The following is a 26,956-nucleotide window of genomic DNA, read 5'->3' as shown; positions in this document are numbered from 1 at the left end:
AGTCTGGTTTCATCCAAGGATGGAATTGGAGGCAGCCTGTGGCACGTTGGCCATCTGCAGGGAGCTGGTGGCCACGTCTGCAGCTTCTCCTGGGGGCTCCAGGCTCTGCTGGGCAGGGCTGTGCCGGCTTCCCGTGGCCAGCCCCTGCCGCCGGGGCGTTCCCTACACGGGGTGTGAGGTGGCTCTGCATTTCTGATGGGTGTTACAGCTCAGCACTTGTGCCTACGGTAGAGTCAAAGGGGAGATTACGTCCTGAGGATGCCCAAAGCAACACATCAGGGCCTGACTCATGTCCTGAGGCTGGTCTGGGGAGAGTTCAGATTAATTTTCCGATTGCTCTGAGGTTTGGTGTGTGGGAAAGCTGGGGTGGAGCAGTCAAAGCTCAGGTTTGAAGGGTATGGGGGCTGTGAGAGGGTCTGAGCAAAAGAGTAATAGGGATAATTAGGAATATATTGAGTACTTTCCTGACTAAGCTAAGAGCTTTGAATTTGCGAGGTTTTTGACAAACTTAATGCTTTCTGTTACTCCTGGGCCTGAAACTATGAGCTGAAAACCACCGAGTGGTTGTCCAAAGGGTCCCTGCTGACAAGCTCCAGGGATGAGGAGGCCGCTTGGTTAGTGGCAGAAAACTGGGGGGCAGCGCGGGGTGCCCTGATCAGGGGGGAGCAGGAGGGGGGTGCTCCTGCGCGCCTCTATCCGAGGGTTTGGAAAGCCCGCAGTTATGAGCTATGGTTATGTTCTCACTTAATAAGGTGTTAACTGACGCAAGGCTCTCTTCTGAGAGTTCCAACGCGCGTGGAGGTTAACGGCTCCTGGCGTTTCGTCTGCCCGAAAGGAGCCCTCGGAGCCGCCCGGGCACTCACCGCGCGCTCTCAACGTGGGAACATTTTTTAATTTTTTTTTTTTCCTCTATGGGGAAAAAAAAACAAAAGGAAAGGAAAGAGAAAGGGGACCCGGGGGGCTGAGGGGGGAGTGGTGCCGGCGGGGCTCCTTGGCGCGGCTGCGGTGCTGCCGTGCGGCCGCTGGAGGGCAGGGGCGAGCCGTGCCGGAGCGCGCCGGGCAGCGCGGCCGCGGGCAGGGCGCTCCGCGGGGACACCCCCGGGGGATGCTCGGGGGGCCGGGGGGAGCCGGGGGGGGATGCCCCTGCCCGGTATGGGTGGTGATGGGGGGCCCGGGGGGGGCCGGGGGCTGCCGCCGCCCCGGGGCTCGCCGAGGACGCGCCGCGCTCCCGGCCGCGCCGAGGTAAGACCCCCCCGGCCCCCCCAAACCGGTGCGCAGCGGGCTGCCACCCCCCCACCCCGTTATTTAATTTTTTTCGGGGTTTTCCTCGCGGCTCGGGCTCTGCCCGCTCCGTCGGGCCCCGCTCCCTTTTTCCTTTCTTTTATTTTTTTTTTCCTTATTTTTTTTAAATACTTTTCACGCTTTCCCAACCCTCCCAGCCGGGCTGTGCCCCCCCACCCCCCCAATCCCCCCCCCTTTATTTTTCACCGCAGCGGCCGTGCCGAGCGCTCCTCGCGGGGCTCCCCGGCCGGGCACCGCCTCCGCACCCCGCTCCGCACCATGCCCGGGGAGGGGGCGCGGAGCCGCGGGGAGGCTTCATCCGGCTCGGGGCGGGGGGGGAGCGGCGGGGGGGCACGGGCTGATGATCGGAAGTTCCTGACAATAAGCACCTTCATCCCCCCCAAAGGCGGAGAGAGAGAGGGAGAGGAGGAGGAGAGACAGGGGGAGAGGAGAGCTGATGCCTAAGCGAGTCACTCGGCGGAGGCAAGGCGGGCGGTACCACAACTTCCCGGCGGCGCGGAGCGGTGCGGAGCGGAGCGGAGCCTGCCGGCCGGATCGCTCCCATGTCAGGGCGGCGGTGGGGGTCTGCACTCCGCTAGCGGCAAGCCACCGACCTCCCCCTCTCCTCGCCCAGCGATGTATTCACTGCTCTCCGCCTGCACTTGCCTGTAAGGATTACGGCATCTTTTTTTTTTTTTGTTGTTCTCCTCGTTTTTTTTTTTTTCTTTATATACATAAAAAATATTTTTATTTTTTTTTTTTATTGCTTTTCTTTTTCAAACTTTCATTTTGGAGGCTCCGGTTGCGTTTTCCTCGCGATCAGGTGGGAATGGGGAGCCGAGCCTTTTCATGCGCAGAGCATCGAGCTGCGCCGTTTAAAAAAAAAAAAAATCGCAAAGAAAAACAAAGCAAAAAAAAAATATCCGACTTTAACCATTTTACCGCATCATTTGATCTTTTGTTGCTTTTTTTTCTCCTCTCCAGATGTTTACATTTCCTGCTGCTGTGCTTTCAGGTACAGGTACGTGTCCTTTCTGTCCTCTTTCGCTTTTGGTTGTAAAAAAGAAACAAAGGCGGCGTGCTGACCTCGGAGTGCCAGGCAGTTTTGGCTAGGGCTTTCACTTTTCTTCCCCCTCTAGTTTTTATAGCCGCATTAAAATGATCCCCACGCCAGATGCTGGAGTGGCACTTGCCCTGGGAGCTGAGCCGCTTTCCAGTGGCCACTCGGTGCCTCGGCGGGCTGGGGCGCAGCCGGGCGCCGGTAGCCTGCGTTAGCGGGATCCTCTGGAGTGCATTAGCCTGGCTAATGATGTGAGAGGCAGTGTTGGACTCTCCTCCTCGCACAACGTTGATTGATGCACTTGCCTTGGAATAGCAGGCGCTCTCCTGCTCGCCCTATTTTTTCTTTTTTTTTTTTTTCTTCATAGGGAACTTACTCCCAAAAACTGATACTTTGAAAAACACGACTTTCCCTAGCCAGGAGAAGCAGGCTGCGCGCTCCCTCCCCATTATTCAGGAGAACGCAATCCAAGTCCGATCCCGCTTTTGATCCTGCCTCGGCAGGAACGCAGCCGCTGGAGGAGCACCCGTGGGACGGGGACGGGTGGTTGCTGCCCCCCGACAGCACTGGGGCTCCCCAGGGTGCTGCTTCGAGCCGGGTATCCTGGGGGACACCCACCTGCGGGGTGGGCAGGGCAGGTGCCGTGTCCCCGTCACCTCCCAGCCGGTGTCCCTTGGGCTGGGGGCTGCTCGTGCCACCCCTGGCCCTGCACCGAGTTTTGGCTAGGGTTGCACCTGCTCGTCCTCCCGCAGTGAGGCAGGGTCTGGGCAAAGCGTGGGCATGGGTTTGGGAAGGGGCGCCATCCCCCTGGCCAAGCCTAAACCCAACCAGCCCCTTCCCTGCTCCCTTCCTCTGAAAAAAAAAAAAATCAGATTATTTTTTTCCCCCTCATTCCCCCTGAAAATTGTGGCTCGAACATAAAACCAGCGGAGCAGCCTCCTTGTCGGGAGGGGTTCCACAGCTGTAAATTACCCTGTGGTTGGGAGGCGTTCGTTGCGTTGCTCCAGTGCATTTTTTTGTTGTTGTTTCTCTTTTTTTTTTTCCTTTTTTTTTTTTTTTCCAAACCCGAGGAATAACAGGCTGCGCAGGGCTCGCAGCGATGGCACCCTTTGCAGCAGGGAGACATTTTTTTGCAATTGTGTGGTAACTGAAGTTAATCAGCCCTCCAGCCCCCTCCCTCTCCCCTTCCCTTCGGTGCTTTTAGTGAATCAGGAAAAGTTTGGCTCGCTGCCTGGAAAGCACTTGCTAAAATCTGATCTCTTACTTCAGCAGCCTTAAAACTTGGGAAGTTATTGGCATTTATACAGTTGGAGCTTGCAGGCTTCCAAAGCAATAAAATAATATAAAAAAAAAAAAGTCAGTCCGCGCTCTCGTGCTATTAGAACCATACTTTCTCGATTTTTTTTTTTTCTTTTTAGTGCTGATTTTGCAGCATTTTGCGGGATTTGCCGCTCGGCTTCGCCCCGGCTGGGCGCTGCGGGGCCGGGGGGCGGCGGGTCCCGGCGGGTACCGTGGCGCGAGGCGAGCTCTTACGGCGCTGAGCGTGGGGAGCCAAAACACGAGATTAGTCATACTCAAGGGCCTTCGAGTGAGTGTTTACAGTATTAATGGTAGATGAAAAGATGTGAACGCTGTAAGTTTTTATTGCCCATTCTGTTACACTTTCTTTCTGGATTTATTCACGGGATTACATGTTTTGAGCCTGAATGGGAGCGAGGGATTATAGGATTTCTTTTATAATGATCAGTTTGGGTAGGAGTTAGCCTTTGGTGAACTGGAGCAAATTAATGCATCGCTTAGGTTTAATATTTATTTAGGCTGGAGGAAGTTGTTTGGTTTTGCTTAAAGGGCTCTGCGTTGTGTTGGGGAGGTTTAGGAGCGGATTATATTCTCAGGGTGGATGGATGTATTTGAAGGCCGGCTCTCGCCTCCCCTCATTGCCACGAGCAGCAGGTCGTCCTGCCTGCTGGCTCTGGCACTGCGCTCCCGGGCTGCTGAGCATCGCCCCGTGGCTCTGCACGGGAAGGTGACAGGACCAAGGCAGCGCCAGGGGTTTTGTGCCCGCTGTTCCTCGTGCAGGAGGATTTGTGCAAGGTGGCATCGCCGCTCGCCTGCGGGCTGGAAGCATTCCCGAAGGCACCAAGGCCCCTGCCTGACCCGCGCTGGCGTTTCTTTGTGGGGAAGCATCACCTGTGGGTGGGTCGTGGGGTGGTGAGAGGGCATGGGGGGCTTTGGGAGCAGGGTTTGGACTTGTCGGAGGAGCTGGGCTCCTCCAGGGCATCACCGCTGGGTATCAGAGGGGGATCCCAGCTCTGGGCACAGCAGCGAGCATCCCTGCGCTGCGTCCCCTCCAGGCAGGGCTGCAAGGAGCATGGCTCCTTCTCCATCCCTGACCCGTGGAAGCAGTGTCCCCGTCTCTCTCATTTCCTTCTCTCGCATCTTGGGCAGTTCCTCTGCTGCCTGGGGATGCTGCAGTCCTGAAAGCCGCTCTAGGCAGGAGGGACAGTGGGTGTCCTCGGGGACACTGGAGAGATCAGTTGATTCATGCAGCTTTCTCTCAGGGATGACCCCATGCAGGTCACTGACTGCTGGCACTTACCCTTGGCGTTCTCCAGTTGAGTTCTGCTGCTGCTGTCTCACGCTTTCAGGTGTGATTTGTTCTCCCCGCACTCATCTCCCTGCGCATCCTGGTGCAGTTTTGGGTTTGGTTTTGGGGTCAGCACAGGCAAGGAGCCCCAGATGCACCCTGTGCCTCTGAGCACCTTGGGGACATGTTACTGTCCACGTGGCTGATGGGTCACCACGTTGTGCTGGCTCTGGCAGCCCCGAGGACGATGGCATTGGGACAGTGTCACCTTTGGGAGCTCCTCACCTTGAATGAGGCTGGCTGAGCCACAGGGGGCCAGGGCTGGGAGCTGCCAGCTCTCCTGGCCCCGCGCTGCCTCCAGCGCAGCAGTAGCAGCAGTGCCAGCACGGGCTGCCCAGCCGTGCCGCTCCCCTGCCCCGGTAAACCTCGGCGTGCTCTTCTACACGACGTGCATCTGTCTTAGATTATGGAGAGGTCCCCAATAGGGCCAAATCCTTTGCTTTTACGGCTCTTGTAGGTTAAGATCCAGCTTTGGAATCTGATCCAGAAGCAAACAGGAGGTCAGAGGAGTGCACAAGGCAGCACCGTGCTATTTTCACATCTGCTGTTGTTGTGTAAGAGGAAGGCTGCTGCGTGCTATGCCAATAGTAACTTATGTTTCTCCTAAGCTCCTGTGCAGCTACAGACAGTTATTGTTTGGGGCTTTGTAAAGTGAGACATGGAGAAGCGTTGCTTCCACACGTTCAGCGAGCCAGATCCTGCGGTCTGGCCGGGCTGCGCGCAGCACATGTCAGAGGCATGAGTCTGCTGAGCGGCAGCGACGGGGCTGCTTCTCCCCCGGCTCCGCGCCGGTCCCTGGGGGCCACCAGTACCACCAGAACAAAGCAGCCATGGGGACAGGCTCCAGGGGCTGGGGAGAGGTGAGGTGCCATGGTTGTCATCTCTGCTCAGCTGGGGCCGTGAGCGTCACCAGCAGCTTCAGCACCGAGCTGTCCTGCTGTGCTGCGTTACCCCATGAGCTCCTCCACGGGGGTGCTGACAGGTAGGTTTAGTGGTGCTGGTGTGAAGGACAAAATGTGCTAACAGTGGTCTTGGAAAGGCTGAGAAGGGGCTGAGCTCGAGCAGGAAAATCTTCTTTTGAGTTTTCTGATCACAGCAACTCTCAGTTATTAGGCAGCGAGAGCTCAGGAGGAACTGCGCGAGCAAAACCTGCTGGAGCTGGAAGCGGAGGAGCTCGGTGGTGGGGAGCGAATGGCCCCAGCAGGGGATGGAGCTGATGGTGCCGTGTGCGCGGCTCCATACTCGGGGCTGGGTGCTTGGGGTGGACAAAATACCCACTTGCATGGCTCCCTGGCTGTCCCGCAGCTAGCCTGCAGCCCGAGCAGGCAGGGGCTGGCCGCATACTGAATCGCAGGTTCCTGTTTTAAATCCCTTGCTCTCAAGGAAACGACCATGCTTGCTTGCCACGGGTGATTTTTTTATTTCATTATTTTTCCTGCTGACTCACCGCTCTGCTCTAGGAAACGCGGCATCCTGAACCTGCCCCTCGTGCCCTGCTTCTGTCTCGGTCTTTGGAGATGCTCGGGCTCTGGAGAAATGGGAGGCAGCATGGAGCAGGCAGAGACAAGCGTGCACACTTCAGTACTTTGGGGCTTGGTGTTTTCTCTGTGTGTTGTGGCAATGTGGCAAAGCAGAGCTGCTGCTCGGATGCTTCCATCTCCAAACATATATTGCAGCTCGCATTGAGCTTTCAACGCTCTGGAGATGTGCAGGGTGGTTCAAGGAAACGAGGAAGGGCTTGGCCGTTGTTGAGGTGAGCGTGCAGGAGAGAACAGTATTGGGGGGGGGGGGGGTGTCCAATTTCCCTGTCCACGATAGCTGGACACACTGTGAGGGTTGTATTTGATCTGTATTTTATCTTCTATATCGCAGCTGGCATGAGCAAGACTGGATGGAGGTGAACGATGCTGGGGTTTGGAGGGATGCTTGCTTAAAGACTACTTGTTATCTGCTTGTGCAGCAGCTTGGCTATAAGGTAGCAAATAAGGAAAGAAAAGAGTGGAAGGGGAAGGGCTGATGCTTCCCGAGCCCTGTGGGTGCATTTTTGGATGTGGGGATGCTGCTGAAGGCAGGGCTGGCAGTCAAGGGTCTGTCAGAGCTCAGGTACGATCACCAGCATCGCCAGGACTCAACAGCACCAGCAATGACCCGGGATGTTTTATTTTGACGTAGGCCGATAATGCCAGGTTGGCCCCTGGCTTTCTGTAGGCTGCGATGTGAACACAGCTGAGCAAGCGGCTATCTCGCTCCATGAAGGAGTCTGAACTTGAGAGAAAGGCTCCCTTGGGGTTAAAAGTCCTTCTTCTGGATCCACGACCTACTTCCCGGACCCTCAGAGCATTTTTATGGGTCTCTTCCTTTCCTCAGAAGCTGGGAAAACCCCTACTGCGTGCTCTCCTCTCCTCCCTACCAGCGATATCTTCCTGTGCTTCGACTTCTCCCAGATTTGGACGCTTTCGATATCAGTTTTGATAAGAGCGGGTGAAAAAATGTTTTCAGGGAACTGCGATATTTCGGAAAGAGCTGTGTGCCTTCTTGTGGTGCCTGTGTGCAGGCGTGTGAGGGCAGACGCCAGCCTGGCTCCATCGAGGCCCTTTATGCATCGCTTGTAGCGGAGGACGTGGCTTCCGTGGGCATCCTGACTGCTGCTTGTCACGGGAGGCAGGGAGCGATGAGGCTCATGGCAGCGGCTCAGCTCCCTTGGGGAGACACCGACCAGCCACCGGGACCAGCAGGGTTTTCCCGTGGGTGTCTGAGCCCCCTGCACCTTTTTGTGGTGGTGGTGGGGCTGGGTTTTGGCCCTCCCCTGGCTTTTTGTGGCTCGGTCCCGCAGGTGGGAGCGGGCATTGCGCAGAGCCGCACGTTTCCCTGCCCACCTGGGGTGTCTCGCCTGCTCGCAGCATCTCTCAGGACGCCCACTGAGGATTAGGCATCCAGAGAAGTAGCTGCAGGGGAAATAAAAAAAAAATAAAATAGAAAAGACCGTCTGAGTCTGCCAAAGTATTTTCTTATTGGCATTCAGCAGCCTCGCCATAGCATGAAGAGAGAAAGAAAGGAGAACAGAGAGAGGAAGGAGGAGGCTTAGCCTGTCATGGTCTGCGTGCTTTCTTTTGTGAGAGCTCCTCTCCTCGCCGCGCCGGTGTCTGCGGTGGGTGGGAGCGGATGTGCCGATCCCCCCCGGGGGGGCTGCGGGGCCGGGCCCCCGCTTCTGCCAGCTCCCTTGGAGGGCAGCTTCCCCATGGCCTCCCCACGGCCTCCTCCCTGCCTCTCCTGCCCGGGGCCGACAGCTGGATTTCGAGCTAAAACTCCCGGCAGCGCTTCCCCCTTAGCGGAGGCACGTCCTCCCGGGTGGGCATCGTTACGCTCTGCTCGCTGCACACAGTTGTGTTCCCATGAGCACGCCTGCCTCCTTCTGTGGCTCGCTGGAGAAGGGTTCACGTGGTGAAATAAGAAATGCATTGCTCTGCTCCATCGCCTTGGCCTGCTTCCTTACGGTATCCTCTGTAGATAGGTGCTGTTTGCTTGCCTGGTTCGCAGCTGTAAGTGGTGCTCGCCCCGTCCAGGGCGATGCTGGCAGAGGTGAGCCTTGCTCTGGAGCTAGTGGGGAGGAAAGGGGCAGATCTGAAGGTGCTTAAAATGGGATAGAAAGTGCTCAGTGGGGAGGGTGCAGTGGGTCCTGCTGCTGTGCTGCCTGGGAATTAAAGGAAATGAGGCAGAGCCCAGCCCTGGGGCTCGCACCACTAAGATTAAAGGTGAGGAAGTGCTTTCCTGGGCTGGGCTAATTGGGGCAGATTTGGCTGGCCCTGGGCATCCTAAAATCCTGCAGGAGAGCTCCGGACGCAGGGACAAAATGAGGCAGGTGGAAGCATGGCTCGTTGTCCAGCAGCTTTGGCTGAATGTGCAGTTTGGAGGGGCTGGATTCAGCAAACAGCAGGGGGACGGCACCAAAGGGGAGCAAAGTGGGACATGGTGTGCCCCATGAGCCTCCTGGTAACATTTTATACCACAGGTCACATCGAGATTGATCACTAGATCTTGGTGAATTTCCCAGGGCGCTGCATGTTGCATCTGTACAAATACCAGAGCGCAGCAATTAATTAATAGTGGATTGCTCGCCCTGCAAGGTATTTCCAGCACTGCTTCTTCCTCCCAGCTCCTCTTTTTCCTCCTGTGTATTTCTCAGCCTCCTGTCTTTCCTGCTAAAATACCATCTTTGGCATCATTTGCAAGGACAGCTTGTTAAAAAGCTGGTGTATCTTTTGCAATATCCTGAGCTACCCTCTTGCAGCAAAGCAGAATTAACACAACTGCAGGAGGCAATGGTGAGCCCATTGAATAAAGAGGTTTGCGGCGTGTGCCCTGGGCATGGCTGGTGGGATGTGTTTCCCCAAACCCTGGGATTACAAATTAGAAAATAGGGTGGAAGTCAATGTTGGTAGAAAGGCTTTTTGCTAATTCTCTGTTGCTATTAATCCATTTGAAGAGAGTCTCTGGTTGCTGATGAGAATTTGCTCAGATGGTGAGGAATGGCGTCTTGGTCTGGTTCCTCCCTGCCACCCACACCTGGCACTGAAGTGCTGTGATTTTGTTCCCTCAGAATGGGGTTGACCCCATTTCTGAGCTGAGAACCCCTCCTTCCATGCATGCCTTGGGCAATATGTTAACCAAGCCTCTCTTTGGGCTTGTCCTGTTGAATTATCTCAGCGACAGAGATGATGCTGAACAGATGCTAATACTGTCTGGATTCAAACCATAAGCAGAACGTTACCCAGTTGTATGAAAGTACCAACCCATATCTGGTGGGGTGTGCACTCGGTTTCCAGCCACGATTTACAACTGTAAAATGAAAGCTGATTTTCACCCTGTAAGCTGCCAGGCCTTAAGGTTACAATACTGCACGAGCAGCATCAGCCCCTAACTGTGACACCGCACTGTAAGGCTGCACGGCGCGGTTCTGTATTGATTATCTGTAAAATAAATTATGATGTATGTAGTGCAGGTTTCTGACCCCGTGGTCGTGACCTTACAGCGATTGGTGAGACTTCCGACCAGCTGAGATCAGAACGGCAAGCGGCCCCCCAGCAATCAATAGGAAAACCAGTGGGGCTGGCTGGGGGGGCCTTTTCCAGGAATACTGTGCTGCATATGCGTGGTGCTGTTATCCAGGCGATTCTTTTGCAAACTTTGTCTCAAATTCCATGGGAAGCCCTGTCGGATTTTCCTGCTGCATGACAAGCTGGCGTAACTGCAGGGAAAGACGATATCATCAGCAAAGCTGATGGGCTTGGGGCTGGGCAGGGAGGTGTGGGGCTGTTGGGGTGATTTGTGTGGGGTCATCCTCGCTCCTGATCCCGCAGTGTGAGCATCGCGGTGATGCCTCTGCTGCTGCACCCCTGTGATCTGCAGGGGAAGCAAATAGATGGGAATAGTCTGCCAGAGAGGCAGAGGAGTTTCTTTCTGGCTGTTTATATTGAAAGAGTAGATAATATGAATTTAATTGCCCTTTGAATTTAGCAAACAAGAAAATGGAATTTACTTGTGTGGTTCTTGTTTCTGTCTGGGAGCCTGATTTCCCCGGTGCACGCCGTAGCGGTGCGTGCCAAGAGGCTGAGTAACGCCGGGTCAAGCAGCGGGTTTTTCTAACAAAACCTGCGCTAGCTCTGGCTGAGCTCACAGAGCTGTGACCTTAGCTGGGTGGCAGCCCAGGAAGGGGGGAATCTATAGGCATTCCCAGACCGAATGGGGGGCTGTTGGTGCTTTTTCATTGCCACTGCCCACGTGCCGGTGCCTGCAGGGCTCCCACCCATCCCGCAGGTCCCCTTGCAGAAGGATGCTCGGTGAGCACAGGGATGGGGACATCTGGGATGAGGCACGGGGCTTTATGGCATCCTGGTGACACAGGCACAAATGCTGGGGTTTTGGAGGAAGGAAGCACGGGGGAACCTCAGGCTTCATGGTAGAAGGTCCCTTTCTGGAGGCTGGTGGCGGATGCAGCAAAGTATGTTGGGTCTCCTTGGAATAGGCAGGCTGTGCGGGGCTGCAGCAGCCCAAACTTTTGGTGCCTAATGATTATAATACCTCTTCCCCCCCCCCCCCCCCCCCCCATTTAAAATGTTTCAAAAAGGATTTATATTCAGAAACTGTTGAGAATTGTTCCCTGAAAACAGGAAACCTGCAATGCAAGGTTGATTAGAAACAAACAAAACTTTTCCCGGCTCACCAAAGCAGAAAGGTAAGAAATTGTGTTTTTCCGGCATTTGCAGTGTCAAGATTTCCATGCAGGAGTACAGCTAATAGAGATCAGTACAAATCTTGTATTAGAAAACAAACCATGCTTTCATTTCTGGCCCCAGGCTCACATGTTTGTTATATCTGATCCCGAAGGCAGATTGACAGTTTGGTTTGGATTAAATTCAACACATGGTTTGTACTGTACGTTTGATAAGGCTCAATATTAATCTGATTTTTTTAATGCCATCTTTAGTATATTAGCAGCAGAATTGTCCATCCGAGGAATATTTTTGCAGTGTAACCGTTGAGGAATTCATTTCTGGAGGGAAGATGAAATTACTGATTTTAAAAACTCTCAAGGTCCTATGTAAAGTTGAAACTCATTAACTCCGCTGAGCTTGACATGACCTGGTCAGGTTTCCAGCTATTTTATTAACTGATAGAGAGTGAGTTTCCTTTAAATATATTTAGAAAGGCAGCAGAGGGGGTGGCTGGCTCATTGGGAGGCATCAGAGCAGGTTTCTGTACTTTTCCCCCCATGCCAAGCACCGGCTCGTTGCTGTGCTCAGCTGGGAATGGAGATCCTTCCCATTTGCACCTGTAGGCTTGCGAGCTCAGGTTCTTTCTACTGCAAAGCCTTTTCAGCCCAAGTCATTCGTCATTGCTCAGCTCACTAGAAAGAAAGTGGGGGAAGGAAACATCCAAGATTTGGGAACGAGGAGGGCTGAACGAGAAGAGAAAAAAGGCAGGGGAGGAATTGCTTGTGGCCTTTGAAATCCGCAGTCAGCAGCTGTTGGTCTGGGAAGGCGGCTGCGAAGCTCTGCGCTCGCCCTCGCTGCAGGAAGCAGGAGCCCGCTGTGGCTAGTCCTGGGGCGAGCTCAGTCCCACAGCTCGTGCTTGCAGTGGGGATGGAGGCTGGCCTTGTCTGCGTTCGTTTCAGCGAGTCGTGCCCGGCGAGGAGCCAAGGCCAGCCCCCATGGGTGCCCTCGTTTGGCAGCGGGGTGCTGTGTGCTGCCCGCAGCCGTCGGCACTGGTGAGCCCGAGGTCCCCAGCCTGATGCGGAGCGTGTCGGGCTCGTGTCCGCACAATCAGCGTGGCCCCTTCCTTCCCTGGCAGCCGAATGGTTTATTGATTTCTTTGGCCCTCTCGCCCCCACCTATTCAGAAATAATGACCCTTCCACCCCAACTCTAAATCATCCCAGTCTGGCTCACCCGTAAGCCCTCTAATCTTTTTGGGTTGTTGTTGGTATTTATGCTTGTGGAGGTTTATGATCTGTCGGTGCTGGCTGCTGAAATGCTTTATTTATCCATACTCTGGGCCACACAGGGAGCGTCCTTATTCTGGTATCATGTTCAGGATGCTGTAGTTAAGGTTTGTGTCAGCACTTCCATGCACAAACCTTGTTATTCAGGGGTTTTGCAACTCTGTGGAAAAGAAAACCAGCAACCTGGCAGAGGGAATGAAGGCTCAAAGGCGCAGATGAAAACCCAACAACCCACTGCCCATTTAGGGATTATTAGATGGGCAACCTCTTTCCTCGAGGAAAATAGCCAAAAACATCCTCCTCTTTTGGTTGGATTTTTTGAAAAGAAAACCCTCTTTTGTGTGCTTGTATTTGTGTCAGATGGGGAAAACACAGCGAGGTGAGGCGCAGACTGGAATCCTCCCCAGATACTTAAAAATAAACGTCCAGCCCATTCAGAACAAAACCAGCACACTCTGAACAAGTCGTCTGAGCGCTGCTGAAGGTGGAGCACTTGGAAGAGCACATCAGCTGTGTGTGCCTTGTCTCATTTGACTCATCCAAGGACTGGGTTCGTCAGGCAGAGTTGTAGAGATGCAGTACTCAGGGCTGCCTAGCTAGATATCAGCCTGAAAAAATAGGAAGAAAAAATGAAAAAATAGAAAGAAAAAAGCCACTCCACTTTCAACGGAGCTTCCCTTTGCAGCCTCTTGGATTTCTAAGACACGGTTTACATCCCAGCTCCGCACGGTGCCGTCCAGGAGCAGGATGTGGGGCAGTTAGCCAGGTTCCCATCTGATCTGCATGGGGCTGGTGGCCACAGAGGATGTGGCATGGCTGCTGCTGCGTGCCTTCACCCGGCCGCGTCCTGCCCGCTGCTCCCAACAGTAGGCAACACGCTGCGTAAGCCTGATTTATTGCCACGTTAGCGCGGGAGCTGGTGGGCTTATAAATTACTTGGAGATCTCTTGATAACAGAGGGAGCGTGGTATAAACAGGGGAGATAATAGAGCTTGAAAATAACTTTTGGGGAAAGCAAACTTTCTGTGCTGTTAGCAGATACGTGGTGCTGGCTGTGCTGGAGGAAGAGTGCAGAGTAGCCCAGGCAGGGTATTTTTTATTGCTCTCTCTTTATGGCTGATGGGTTTTGCAGGCAGAGCAGAGTTGATAACTCCGAGTAAAAAATGCCTGCATAGCCCGTTATCCCGAGGCAGCAGGCTCGGGTTTGCGTCGGGGGTGATTTGTTTAAGCAGACTTGCAAGCGGGAGCAGGCAGCGATAAATACCCTCGGGGTTCATCAGAAAGGAGACGCTGTGGCCGCAGGGCTTTAAAGGGAAGCCGGGAGCACCAAATACATGCTCAGTGCTGCTGTTAGCAGGTACTGAGCTGGCGTGATGGGCAGCACTAAGGTAGTGCTGCAGAGCCGCTTGTCTCACCTCTGGGACGGTGCCGGCAGGTTTTCGGTGTGCTTTGAGATGGCCTGGCCCTGGAGAAATGCTCTTAAATGGAAAAGGCGCTTGTTAGTGAAAATCAATTAAACTCCTTAAATAGAACTGGGTCTTCCCAGGTAAGTAGATTTGAAGAGATTTATTTAAAAGTAGTAACACATCTTCAAATGGAAACTGGATCTGTCCATCTCCTGCTTCAGCAGGATTCCTGCAGGGATGTCTTTGGGGTTCAGAAAGCTCCGCTGTGCAGCACAGTTCATGGAATTGCTTTGTTTGACTTGCGAAACCTTACAGCAAGATCAAGGCAAAATATCTCCCATACAAAGACGATGGAAACTTTGCATCTTATGTTTCAAATAAGTGAATTACTGATCAAAATCATCTCTGGAAAGCCCTGTTCCAGAAATAACTTGCAAGATTTTTGTAGATAAAGGTATTTCTCATGTACGCGGGCAGAGGGTTATGCGGGACAGACCCTAACATTGCAGGTGCTTGGTCATGGTAATGTGGGGAAAGGAAAAGGAAACTCGTTGGCAAGGTGTGTGGCTGAAACGGGTGCTCAGCTCCATGGCTGTGACTTCATAAATTGCAATTTATTTTTAGGTGAATTGCTGGCCTGCTCCACTTTTCACCCTGATTGTTCTTCCTTCAGTGTTGTCACCACAGGACCTTGCTTCATCCAAGTCCCTGGTGGTTGCATAGAGCTCCAGGGGCTGGCTCCTGCAGTGCTGTGCGGGGTCAGGCTGAAGAGGCTGCCCCCAGGCTGGGCATCCCCATCGGGCATTGACTTGTCTCTGAAAGAAATCAGCCCAGAGAGACAGGGCTTCTCTCCCTCAGTAACTAGCATCAGCCGGCTGGTATTCAGGAAACACACTGGGGCTGCTGTGCATTAACAGTTTCCAGTGATGCTTTGATGCTTTGGTAGTTTCCATAAAATGGATTTGATCCTTGCCTCAAACCTGCAGACACCTCCATTCAGAGTGGAGACAGCAGGAGTGGAGGTGATCCTCAGCTGCAGGCACCTGTAGGTCCCAAATGATAGACAACAGAAACTTGAAATGTACTGAGGGAAGGAGACAAGTTATGCGAAGGCTTTGGCATCTCAAACAGCTAATGTCAGCCAGTCCAAAAAGTAGGCATGAAAAAATAAAAACCGCATGCAGGCTGGCAGAGAGGTAAGGCAGAAGGGAGGTATCGGCAGCACAAATATTAGTTAGCTTCCCAGTGAAATGGCTCCTGCAATTCCAGAAAATCTCCTGATTGTCCTCCAGGTACTGTTAGATGAATTAACTCTCCCGTCCTTGCCCACAGCCATTTTCTTATATCCCAGCTCTGTGCAGATGCTGCCGAATCATGGGGTGACACCTGAGCAGGTCCCTTTCCACTTGGCACCTGTCCCATGTCAGGTCACTGTTATCTTGCCAGAATAAGCAGGAGTGGGACTGTCTGCAGCTTCGTAAAAGGTTTCCAGAGGAAATGCGATAGAGGAAAAGTGGCACAGGATAATTCGATAGGGTCTCCAGCATCCTCACTGCTGAATCAGCAGAGAAATGGGAGCTGTGTGCTTCTGGAGAAGCCACCTTTCATGTGAGATAGGTGCTGGTGGCTAACAGCTGTCTCCTTGGGCAGTAGCTCCCATCTCTGTTTCCTTTGTAAATTCAGTAGAAAAAGGAGTTCTGGAAATGCTGCCCTAAACTCGTGTGTGCTGTCGGCAGTTGCCATGCTTTACCCTAGAGGGAGTTGCTTTTCTGCAGTGGGAGCAGGGACCTGTGTGTTCCTTGGACGATATCAAGGGACTGGGATGAAAGGAGCTACCTGGGTAAACACCAGATCCCTGCTGCTGTGCTGCCACTGCAAATATTTATTTCTTTTCTGGGGAGATTGGTCTCTGGTGATCGTCTGTCTCCTCCTGACAGTGGTGTTTTACTGAGCATCACTTGGATTTCCCATGTCTTGGGCTTTTGCTGCTGTTTTCGTGGAGGTCCTAGTGGGGCTGGCATTGAGCAGAAGAGCCAGAGATGTTACTTCGGACCCGACAGGCTTGTGCTTTAAAGAGTCACTGTAACTCCTACGGGGGGATGACTGCCTTTTTCCAGGGTGATCTGACCTATTTCAGGGTAGTGTGTTTGGGGTTTCTTCTCTTTACTGCTGCAGAACAGCAGGCCGCACAGGTTTGTGGCTGGAGCATCTGCCCCAGAAAGACGTGCCTGCTGATGGAGGGAAGGAGAGAAAAGGTCAGGACTGTTTCGAATTCGGCATTTTTTTCAGGCTACATGGGTATCATTTGAAGAGATGAACAAATTGCTTTTAAGTATTTTTAGTGGGGTGTGTGCGTAGCTTTTGTCCCAGAGCACCCTGCAGGGAGGACTGCCCTGGTTTCCACCTCAGCCTGCTGGTGTGGCCAGCCCGGGCTCCTCCGCTGCTGTGTGCCAAAAGGGGCGCAGCAGCTGCTCGAGCCAGGCACGTATTTGGGGCCATGCGGCCAGCAGCACCCTGGGATGGGCAGCAGGGCAAGGGCAGCCCTATTGTTGTTGTTTTTGCCTTTTGTAGAGATGCCCACACTTTTTGCAAAGGCACTCCCTGTTGTTTTGGGGCAGTCGTTTGCTGCTTCTGGGTCTGCTTCAAAATCGCCTCCTTCGTGGCTCCTGGTGCAGGTGATGTGTGCTTGGGCTCAGGGGTTTCTGTGCTGCTGCCGTGCTGGGGACCAGGTTTGCTTTTTGAGTGCGTTTTGGGCTGCAGAGACTTTGCACTTTATTCTCCAGGTTTTGTTTTTTGAATGCACGTTTCAACTGTTCAGAAATGCTAAGAGACAACTACTTGCAGCAGTCTGAACTGCTGGATAGTTTTCATTCCTGCATATCAGGGCAGTTTATTTCAGCTTGAGTATTTTCTCCCTAATGAAAAGAATTTTTTTGTTGTTGTTAAGTTAGCAGTTAGGCAGTTGTAGTATGGCAAGCTCCCCGAATCCAACTGCTAGCGTTGCGGATCCAGGATTTCAGAGGTTGACTGAGGCTGTTTTGCAAAGCCTCGTTACTGTTTTCTTTGAAGCAGTAACCATGCCATGAAGGAGGGCTGCTCTGGTGATGGCAGGGGGACACAAGCATGAATCTACTTCCAAAAAATACATCCTGGTGCTAGCAGCAAGGAGCGGTGGCAGTAGCACAGAGCCATGGGTCACTCATGGCCCCTGCAGAGCCTGAAGCATGTTGCCACTGATCAGCCAGGAGCTTCAGCTCGCCGAAGTGGCAGTGCTTCTGTTGTCTCCCATGGCTAAGGTGACAGTGTCATACTGTGTCTTGCTCACAAGTCCCACGGGACCCACTTGCAGTGATGTCCCTGGCGTTCTGAAAGCCAATGCAGTTGGTCTGAGCTGGGAATGCAGAGTGTGTGGTGAATTAATGAATACCGAAACTTCCTCCTGAGTAGAGAGTGCACCCTGTGGAAGGCACGGTGGGAAGGTGGGAAATTGTTTTGGGTTTTGTTTTGCCCTCATTGAACTTGCAGGTGTCGGAAATAACTGTGGTGAAGCTGCAACAATGGGAGCTTAGCTATTCCCCAGCAAAACCATCTGGGGAATAATTAAAGCAGGAGATTTCAATGCTAAAGGGGAGTACTTTGGAAAGCTCAGGCTTGTGAAAGCAGTGATTTTTGCAGATCAGTACTGTTGGGAAACCTGTTGTAATGTAACGCGTCCTCTAGAGCCGATCCTGTCTTCTCTCCAAGGGCTACATGGCAGAGGCTGGGTTTAATCTGCATTGTGGGAAGCATCCAGAGCAATGTAAGTGCAGTGAGGTCATGGTCCTGGTGACATTTAAGGGCTTCAGCTGGCACCAGAATTTGGGTTGCCATGATCACACCCTCTTCAGAATGAAGAACTAGAGTCACTTAACAAATTCGTATTTCAGGCTTCCACCTGCAATGTGGTGAATCTATTTTTTTTCCTAGAGAACCTAATTGCTATGAACGATGCTCTGAGCTGCAGAGCTGAGCCCCTGCAGATCCACCTGGGTGCACGGAGTCCTGCAGTGACTCCTCAAAGCCAGCCCTTGCCTGTGACATCTCGGGGAGAGGCGATGCCAGAGGGAGGACAGCGCAGGCGGACTTGGTTTTAATGTCCCTCGCTGAGATCTTCCTTGTGCTCCGTTTTCACGAAGCAGCCCGGCTGCCACGAGCTTGTGCAGCGTCAGGTCGGACCTGTCGCTGCTGACCTTCCAGCAGGGAAGGCTCCCTCACAAATGCTGGGCAGCAGCTGCTGGAAGGCAACTTTCTGCCAGTAACAGTGGAAGTCAGGAGGACCACCCAGTTCTGATAAGGGCAATTTAGAAAGGAAGGAGAAGATTGTGAAAAGAGGGGCAAAGGGGCACAAAGGAGGGGGGGGGGAAAGAACAAAATGAAGATCAAGACCGCTGTTAAACACACTGCCTGCGAGGGAGGTCTCGATCGTGCCTTTTCTAATCTAGAGCCAGCAAGGATTGTATTAACAGCTTCAACGCCATGGAACAAATTAATCCCTGATGTAATTGAAATCGGTGAGGTCTCACAATAGGTGAGTTTGACCCAGTGGGATAGAAATAGAACAAGTATTGGAATGAAGTAGTGAAATGAAGTCACACTGTTAAGACACTGGTATTTCATTCCTAGAAACAAAGGCCAGACAAATGCAGAGAATACACGGCTCTGCTGGGCATGGTTGAAAGCTGCTCAATAATATCAAGCTTTGAAGGGATATTTCTGTGCAGGGAGGAAGTACATAGGAGAGATATAACAAGCATTAGAAAGAAAGACAAAGAAAGAAAGGAAGAAAGAAAAAGCCCTGCTTGCTTATTGACTGATTGATAGCTGTAGTAAAATTAAGACCAGTCCTGAATTTGAAGAAGAAGAAAAAATTACAACTGGAGAAAAATAAAAAGTTAAGGACTGAATTGTGTTTCCAGAGAATCTAGTTATGGTAAAAGGCAGTGTCCTGTGGATAGCCATGTGGTTGAGATATACGGGAATGGTTTGCTTTGGTTAATGGAGGTAATGGGAACTGGTCCCATGGGGAAGGAGGTTCCTTATGGTCCTGGTAGCTCAGTGAGCAGGAAGCTGTCTTGACCCCTACGGCACTGCCACTCTGTGGCACAATGCAGGCTACTGTGGAGGGAAGGGTGGATGCTGGAGGGGTGGGCTTACCCTTGCATATGGTTGAGCTGCTGCTCTCGGTAATTGTATTAATAATGTCACTCGCGTTGCGGGCAGTGACCTGGTTTTGAATTGGTGAGAACAGGCAGATGGAGGTAGGGATGTGGAGGATGCTGCTGGTGGTGTCTGTCTGACAGAACTGCACTGCAGCATAACTTGGATGCTGAGCTTTGCTCCGGTGGCAGCACTGGCTGGAGAGGCCTGGTCCTGCAAGCCTTCCCAACCCTTCCCTTTCCTGGTTTTACACAGTGTGGCTGTTCCTTTACATCATTAATCAAGGCTGAAACCCTGTTCTTCCCCAGACCGAACCATTTCCCTGGGTGGAACAAGTTTAAAATGTCACCATCTAGCAAACGGTGCGTTTTCACAGTCCTGGCTGAGATTCAGCCCATCATCAAAAGGAGAAGCTTGGTTTTCTCGAAGGCATCATCATCTTTCTCTAGAAAGCGGCCAAGTACTCAGTGATAGGCCATAAAACATTTGCTTCCTCAGGCCCTCTCAGGTTCCATTTTTTTGGCACTTCCTCATGGTTTTGTGCTGCACTCAGCAATATTGCCATCCGTCATTGGGTCGATGGGCACTTTGCTTTCAGACGGGCAGAGGACACCGAGGGGGGGCAGCCGGGCGGTTTGGCCGAGCCATGGCTGTCTCCCCTAGGAGCTGTGTGGCTAGGAGGGATGAAGGCCCAAGGAGATTTAACATACAGCCTCTCCCATTGTGGCAGGCAGCTCTCTGGAGACAGCGAGGCTAAAACTGCAGAGCAGCTTTTGGACCCACATATGTGGCACCCTGCCGGGCCGCACGTCCCCCCTTCCAGGCCCCAGCCATTCTCCTCATGTTGTGGCCAGGGCCTTGGGGGGGGGGGGGGGGGGGGGGGGCAGGAATAGAAAGGTGGAGGGGACCCATGCATATGGCAGGTCACTGCCACAAACCACCGACACGATGCAGCTGTGAAAACGGCCAGGGTAGGCCAGGCGTGTGCAGTGGAGAGGGCCTGTGACTGCGCTGGATGGTGGCGAGAGCGCGGTGCCGAGCACCAGGCCCTGCTGCGGGCGGGAGCTGCTCTGGGGCGGGGGTTGGCGTGGGGTGTGGGCCTGGGGCGGTCGGCGAGGAGAGCGGGCGAACACGGCCGTACTTGGCTTTCTTCCTTCCCCAGCATGGCGAAATGAAGGCTGGGAGGAGAGCGGAGAAAGGGAGCAGCCTGAATGCATCACAAGGAGAAGCGCAAGGGGGAAAAGTGTTGTTCAAGCTCAAGGACGCTGTTGGTACAAGAATAAATAGACGTAAACTGGACGTAAGTACACAAGTTAGAGAATTATGACATAGAGCATTAGGAAAGTCTGTTTCTGAAATAGCCTTATATGGAAACAACCCCCCCCCCCCCCCCCCCCCAAATGGTTTATAACTCAATTTGTGAATGGGCTATGCAGTGATGTGGCTCTTGTGAATTTAGATCATTTGGCATTTGGGTTTTAAATAGGACATTCATGTTTTCACCAAAGAACAACAACCCCCCCACAAAAACACCACCACAAAAAAAAAAAAAGTCAAGTACTTTGTAAGCATCATGGGTCTTTTGTGGAGTTTGGGAGTCTTGTGTCTGTGTTGTTTGAACAACCAATTCCTTGGTGCACCACGTTGCCCTTTCTTACTGGGCATCCTGTAGGGTACATGGGCATCGTTCAAGGTGACATCTGCCAAGACTGAGAGTGACTTAGATTTTTCGAGATTTATTTTCCAAGGAAAAGTTACTGTTCTGTGAATAGCAGAAAGAAGTCACTTTGTAAAACAACAATGAAACAAAAGTCTAAATTATTGTGTTATTGTGAAAGGTTTACATAACATTTGTGCAATCCTGGCAGTGTTGTGTCATAGCCTCTCTCCTGTTGGATGCACAGAGATTTGCTCTGAAGTGCCCGCTCCCTTTGCTTAGGGTTCCTGCATGGGGCAGTTTGTTAGATTAATTTCCAAATGTGCTTCAAAGCACAAAGAAGTGAGTACGTCAAAGCAGTCCACATCCGCTTATGTCTTGCTTCGAACCGGGCTGTATAATGTGAATGTAACAACATCCTGGCTGTGGATTGACTTTGCAGTTAAGAAGAAGAAAAAGCAGCAAATAAGGAGGGCATTATGTTTCGCTGTATGTCAAAGAATGACTGTCGTGGTGAGCTAGCAAATCTCGTAATTGGCATAGAGGAATTTTGCCAAAGTCATGGAAGCAAAGAGGTTTATTACTTGCCTTTGCAGACTTGAGAGAGATCTGTCTTGGATATCCTCTTGTTGACCTTATTAAGTTAACTTTCATGTGTTTAGAAGGTCACGGAGAAAATCATTAATATTAGGTTGATTTGATGGCTGAAAGGTAATAAGTATTTCCTGCTTATCAGATTGGGTTTTGAAAGGACTTTGAGTTGCTTGATTTGTTTATCTTTTGAAATCAGTAAGGCCCTCAGTGAGAGGGATTTTGTATTTCTAGTTCAGTTTGGGGAATGACATATGGTTTGCTCTCTGATGAGGCTTGGAGACTCTGTACGATAGAAAGCAAAAAATCAGGAAATTCTGAAGTCCAGCTCCCAGCTAATTTGGCCATGCTGTGGGCCTTGGACTTCTAACGCTGTAACGCTTTATGACATGAACAATAACATATTAACATTCCCTTTTACCGGAAAGCTAAAAATAGAAAATGAGGAGTGTGCAGAGGTTGGTTGAATGGAAAGCCAAATCCTGTAAACATGGTTTGGCACTGTAAGGATTTCATTGACCTTGGCAGGGCTTTGATTGCTTGCAGTTCAAAACAACGTGGTGGTGTTTTCAGAATTGTGGCATGAGCTTGTGTAGGACTAACATCACGGTGCTGCTGTCAGAGGCTTTTGTGATTCTTGACTGTTTCTTGGATTACTTAATGCTGAAACTCTAGGCAGCATCAGCAAAATTGTCTTTCCCTGCCCTCCATCTGGGATTTAACAAATATGATAGTCATTCTTTAAGCTGATGGATCGTTGTAAAGTTATTTAAAATGAAATTCAGTCATTGTTTGAAAGCCATTCCACAAAAAAGCACTGAAAATTTCCCACTGTAGTCTGTCAGAAGACGGATTGGACGTTACTTCTAGTTTCTGTGACTGAGTAGGAGTTAAGACTAAACGGACCTACCTTGAATGCTTGGGTAAGTAAAACAGAAGAAGCAAAGAGAAGGGAGAGCTGCTTATTTTCAGAAGTGCACGTGTTTCTGGTGAGGCATTTTAGATGCATCAGTTGCTTGAAGTGATGCTTTTTTTTGAAAGGACTGCTATTTATTCCCTTGCATAAACTTCTGTTTTGCCAACTGTATTTCTGGTATGCTGTTGTAGCTGTGTATTATTGCTGAAAAATGTAGTGATAAATAAATGGATGAACTGTTTGGAAAGGAAAATAAAAGAAGAATACAAATGAAAATGAATGTGATGCTGTTAGATTTTGCAGACTATAAGCAGCAGGCAGAGAACTAGATGGAGCTAAATGACACCTGCTATTTGGAGATGCTGAAGTTGTCCTCCATAGGCAGTGAAGGTCCATACCTGTTGAATAGATTTGCAGAATAGACCACAATACAATGCCAAATAGCAACAAAATGCTGGAGGAGATAAAGTAATGTAAGAAATCATTTTCTGTTCCAAGAGAATGTAAGTCATGTTCCTGGTCTGGAGCTAGAAGATGCAGTCAGCTGTTGATTTTGGGGACCTGTTGTGCTGAACTTTGGATCTGTAGGTTTGCTACTGCGGGCAGTAAGGGTATTTCAGCAGTTCTGATCTGGTGTTGCAAATTTACTTTCCTGCTGGCATGTAACACTGCTGGGTGCCCCCCAGACGGCTCACATGCAGGTGCTTGGCCCAGGGCCTCATCTATGGTTTGTTGAAGCAAACGGAAAAGCAATGGTAATTTCCAGGGAGTTGGGTTATATGCTTTTTGCAGGATCTGCAGTTACAAGGTGGTTAGTGTGGATGATCAGATTAAAAGGCAAAAGTGGTCATTTTGTGTATAATGTTTTCTGTGCAGTAATAACACATTAATGGTTTTTAAAAAAAGATTTCATTTTGCTTGGGTGAATACAACTCAAAGCCCTAAAATTTTAAAGTGAGGCTAGGACTGGAAGACATTATTTGTTTTTGTGTGGTTGTGATTGTTACAAAAAATATATTTGGGGGTGAATGGACTTGGTTTTAGGTGACTTTCTTGAGTGAGTGCTGGCGATCAGTTACTGAAGGAGGCATATGTTACTAATTTTTTTGAGATTTATGAAGGAGAACCACTCTTATGGTATATATAAATGGACCTTCTTATCTCAGTAAAGTTAGCTGCTTGAGGGAGTATACTCTTTAGGGCAGGGAAACTGTGAGAATGGATTGCAGCAATGATCAAATTGGTTTTATCTCATGAAATCAACACTGCATGAAATTTTATTTTAGAATATTGATACTCTTTGCTGTGGGCCAGATGCAGCCCAGGCTGGCACAGCTAATTCACTTTGGCTATGCTCCAGCAGAGCATCCTGTTTCAACAAAGTGATTAAGCATGTGCTTATCTTTAAGCACACAGCTAAATCCCAGCGATTCACTGCTTCTCTGCGTCAGGGCTTCTTGACCAGGGGGACAGGTCAGCCACAAGGAGAGAACTTGCATCTCCACCTTCCTTTTTCAGGATTTCTTCCCCTGCTTTAGAGCTAGGCCTGTTACTAGAGAGGCAGAGTGATGCAGGCCTGGGCGGGCCTGCTGGCGGGCCTGGTGTCCCCAGCTGGCCCTGCTTCAGGCCACTGCTGTACTTGGATGAGCTGCTGGGTGCTGGAGTTAAGCTGCACGGCCAGCTAGGCCTTCAGTCAGGGGGAGCCCTGTTCTGGGGAGAAAGGGTTGACTTCATCCCACTGCATAAAATCTTACCCTTCTTGTGCTGGGAGGAAGCGCTGTATTATCTGGTCGTTGTGCTGTACCATGCAGGAAAGTTGTGACAAACGTGTTTGGAGCCGTTTGCAGCACAAGGTGGCTCCACGGATGGCCCAGAGGCCACGTGTGCACTTTGGCTACAGGCTGGGGCCTTCATGGTGCAAGTGCTTGAGCTCTCAGGTGAACGCAGCTCATCTCTTCTAGCGAGAAACCTCTTAATAAGGTTGCTTTGGCAAGTTAAAATCTGTCTTTCACTGAAAGACATTGTGTTAAATGTGGGGACTTGGTCGGACTGGTGACACGGGTACGGTCAGGGATGATCAGGACCTTTGATGCTGGTCCTGGGCCTTGTCTTGAGCAGGCCCCAGAGCTTCATCCTCGTGAATTTGTGGGAAAGGGCTTAGGGACGAAAGCTGTTAGGTATGGATGGGGAGACCAGACACAGCAAAGGAAAAGTGTGGGGATGATGGTCCACCCCGAAGGTGTTTCAGTGCAAAGAGACAATTAAAACATGTTTTGGAAAATAGATCGCCTTTTCTATTTGAAGTTTCCAAGAAAGCAAAACAACCATCCCTTCCCCCTACTTCAAATCCCACCTGTTTTGTTTTTTCCTAGAAAAAATGTGAAATTCATTAACATGTGGTGAAAGCAATGTAGCGACGTCATTGTGATTTAAAATCTGTTTTAAATCTTAGAATGGCGAAGCCAGAATCTTAACTGCAAATAGCCTTGCTTTTGTGGGTACGAGGCAGACTGTTGACATTATTTGAACATCTCTATTTTTAGTAGGTCAGCATCCTTTGTAACAATATTATTTGAAAAGAAAGCAAGAAGAAATGTAGGAAGAAAAAAAATAAATTAATATTATTCATGTTAAAAGCCAAATCCTGCTTGCTTTACTCAGAGGTAGCTCTGGTGACTCTAGAGAGGAAAGTGAGCAGAGCTTGGCTCAAGCAAAGGCTGAGAGCTCTGCTAGCCTCATGCCATGTCCTCTTGGCAGGTGCAAGGGCTAGGCATGCTCTTGCTTCTTGTTGTGCTGTTTTCTGGGAGTGGGAAATGTTGCTACTATTAATTGTGTGATTCTTGCCCATCACTTCTGTCATCCTGCTGAATGTCTGTTTAGACACAGCATCACCTTGAATCTTCTCTCTGCAGCCTATGTGTCCAGCTCCTGCAGTCTCCTTTTGTCTTCTGACAGTAAAATAAGAGAGTTAAATAGGTTTCTCTCCTAGGACTTGGGATTCAAATAGCATAATCCCAGCATTTAATAAGGGCAGCAAAGGCAATCCTGTAACATCCCTGTGAACCTCATTGCTGTTGCCACCGTATTGAATATAATGTTTTTGTTTGGGTTGCTTAGTGAAGGTCTGGTGCTAAGCAGCACGGCCAGCCTGAAGTTTTCCTCCTGCTGCTGATCTGTGTGTCTACTTGCTAATTGGAAAAGCTAAAAAGTTCTTTTGAGGTTTTGACTTTTAGGGAGTATTTGACTATTTGGCTCCGAAGTACTTGCTGGTATGAGATGACAGATGTAGGAGGCTTAAGAGGGACTATTTTCTGTGCTTTGACCACTTGCTCTTATGTGTTTTAGCCCAGAACGGACCTGTACAAGGATTTATTGACCCCTTTTCATTTGCATCGCCAGCTCCATCCACCCACTAATATATCAGAACATTGTTGCTTCCAGGCTAGAAGGACAAGCATGCTGTAGCTGGAATGTGTTAGGAGTAGAAGTAGTAAGTCCTGCTAGGAACAAGTGTCATTCCTTTGCCAACCTAGGTAACATTAAATTCCCGCATGATTCTTACTTCTTGTGGATTTCATCTCTTACGTGCAAGTGGTACATAGCATTAGAACTCATCAACAATGAGTAAGCTTTGAACATTATTTGTCACGGTCAAATTAAAAATTGCCTGTTGTGTGGTAGTGTTCTTGTGTGCTTCTCAGTAATATTTTGCTGTTTTTGGTTTCTGAATGATTTATTACACTGTGAAGGGAGTCTGTCACCAAAATATTGTCTGTTTGTTGGATTTGTATGGGCAGCATGGTCACAGTGGTGCAAAAGCTCTCAGGGCAGATCGTGGAGTGATTTTTGGTCTTTTGTATTGTTTGGGTGTGAAGTGCTTTTGGGTGTGTGCTGCTGAGCCTCCCAGTCGGGAGGGCCTTCTTGAGAGCATCTTGGTTGCCTGGTCCCCTGACCTTGGGCAAGCTGGGATGGGTCTAAAGCAAAAGCAGGAATCCTGTTTCAGTGTTTCTTGGGAACCGTAAGTTGAGATTGGAAACAATATCTCCAGAGAAGGGCAGATGTGGCTGAGAAAGTTTCTTGTAATATTTTAAGGCTGTAGTTAACTAAGGTTAATTTAATCTATTGGCCAGAAAAAACACAGGAAGAGGCTCAAGTGCCCAGAACCCCGCTGGTAATGACCTCTCTGCTGGACGTGTCAGTTGTGCTTTTGCTGGTCCAAATGATCTCTCCCTGACTTGGAGTGGACAAAAGATGCAGCAATCGACCTTCAGCAGTGATCAGGCTTCACTAAAGCAAAGCTGGCAACAAACTTATGCTGAAGAGGGCCCACAAACAAATGGCACTTTTATCATACTGGATTTTATGCCTGTGTGTAGCTAGAATCCAGTCTACTAACTTCAGCATAAATAGGTTTTTCCCTTGACTTCTTCCCTGCCATTAATCCACGCAGCTGCTAAAGGTGAAGCACAAATTTTCTGAAATGGAATTGTCAGTCCCCTTTCTCCCATACATGTCTGCGTAACTTGGTAAAGTCTATGCATATGCAAAAGCGAGCCTAATTTATGGTCAGTGTGGCTGACCAGGATTAAATCAAAGCAAGACCGAGCAGAAGTTTTTACTCAGAAAACCCCCCACAGTTTGATTGTAAAAATCCAGGTTTGGTTTACTGTCTAGAGCCAGCTCTGGATAGAATTACATTTTGAGT

General features: G+C 50.5%; 1 protein-coding gene across 4 annotated transcripts in view; it reads left to right on the top strand.

The window, feature by feature from the left end:
- Positions 1 to 1,124: 1,124 nt before the first annotated feature.
- Positions 1,125 to 26,956, top strand: part of FGF18 (fibroblast growth factor 18) — a 72,057-nt gene continuing 46,225 nt past the window's right edge. Inside the window, exons 1-4 of one of the 4 annotated variants that reach the window (XM_080555873.1) lie at positions 1,125 to 1,242; positions 1,688 to 1,949; positions 2,266 to 2,302; positions 20,250 to 20,387. In XM_080555873.1, the coding sequence (XP_080411999.1) occupies positions 1,918 to 1,949; positions 2,266 to 2,302; positions 20,250 to 20,387 (207 nt within the window). In that variant the 5' untranslated portion in view covers positions 1,125 to 1,242; positions 1,688 to 1,917. The other 3 variants (XM_080555872.1, XM_080555875.1, XM_080555874.1) reach the window with 3 other exon arrangements.

Source organism: Anser brachyrhynchus (genome assembly GCF_964034855.1).
Source record: "Anser brachyrhynchus genome assembly, chromosome: 14".
NCBI classification, from domain to species: Eukaryota; Metazoa; Chordata; class Aves; order Anseriformes; family Anatidae; genus Anser; species Anser brachyrhynchus.
Note: the sequence above shows the minus strand (reverse complement) of the source record. Positions and strands in the feature narration are given on the sequence as shown.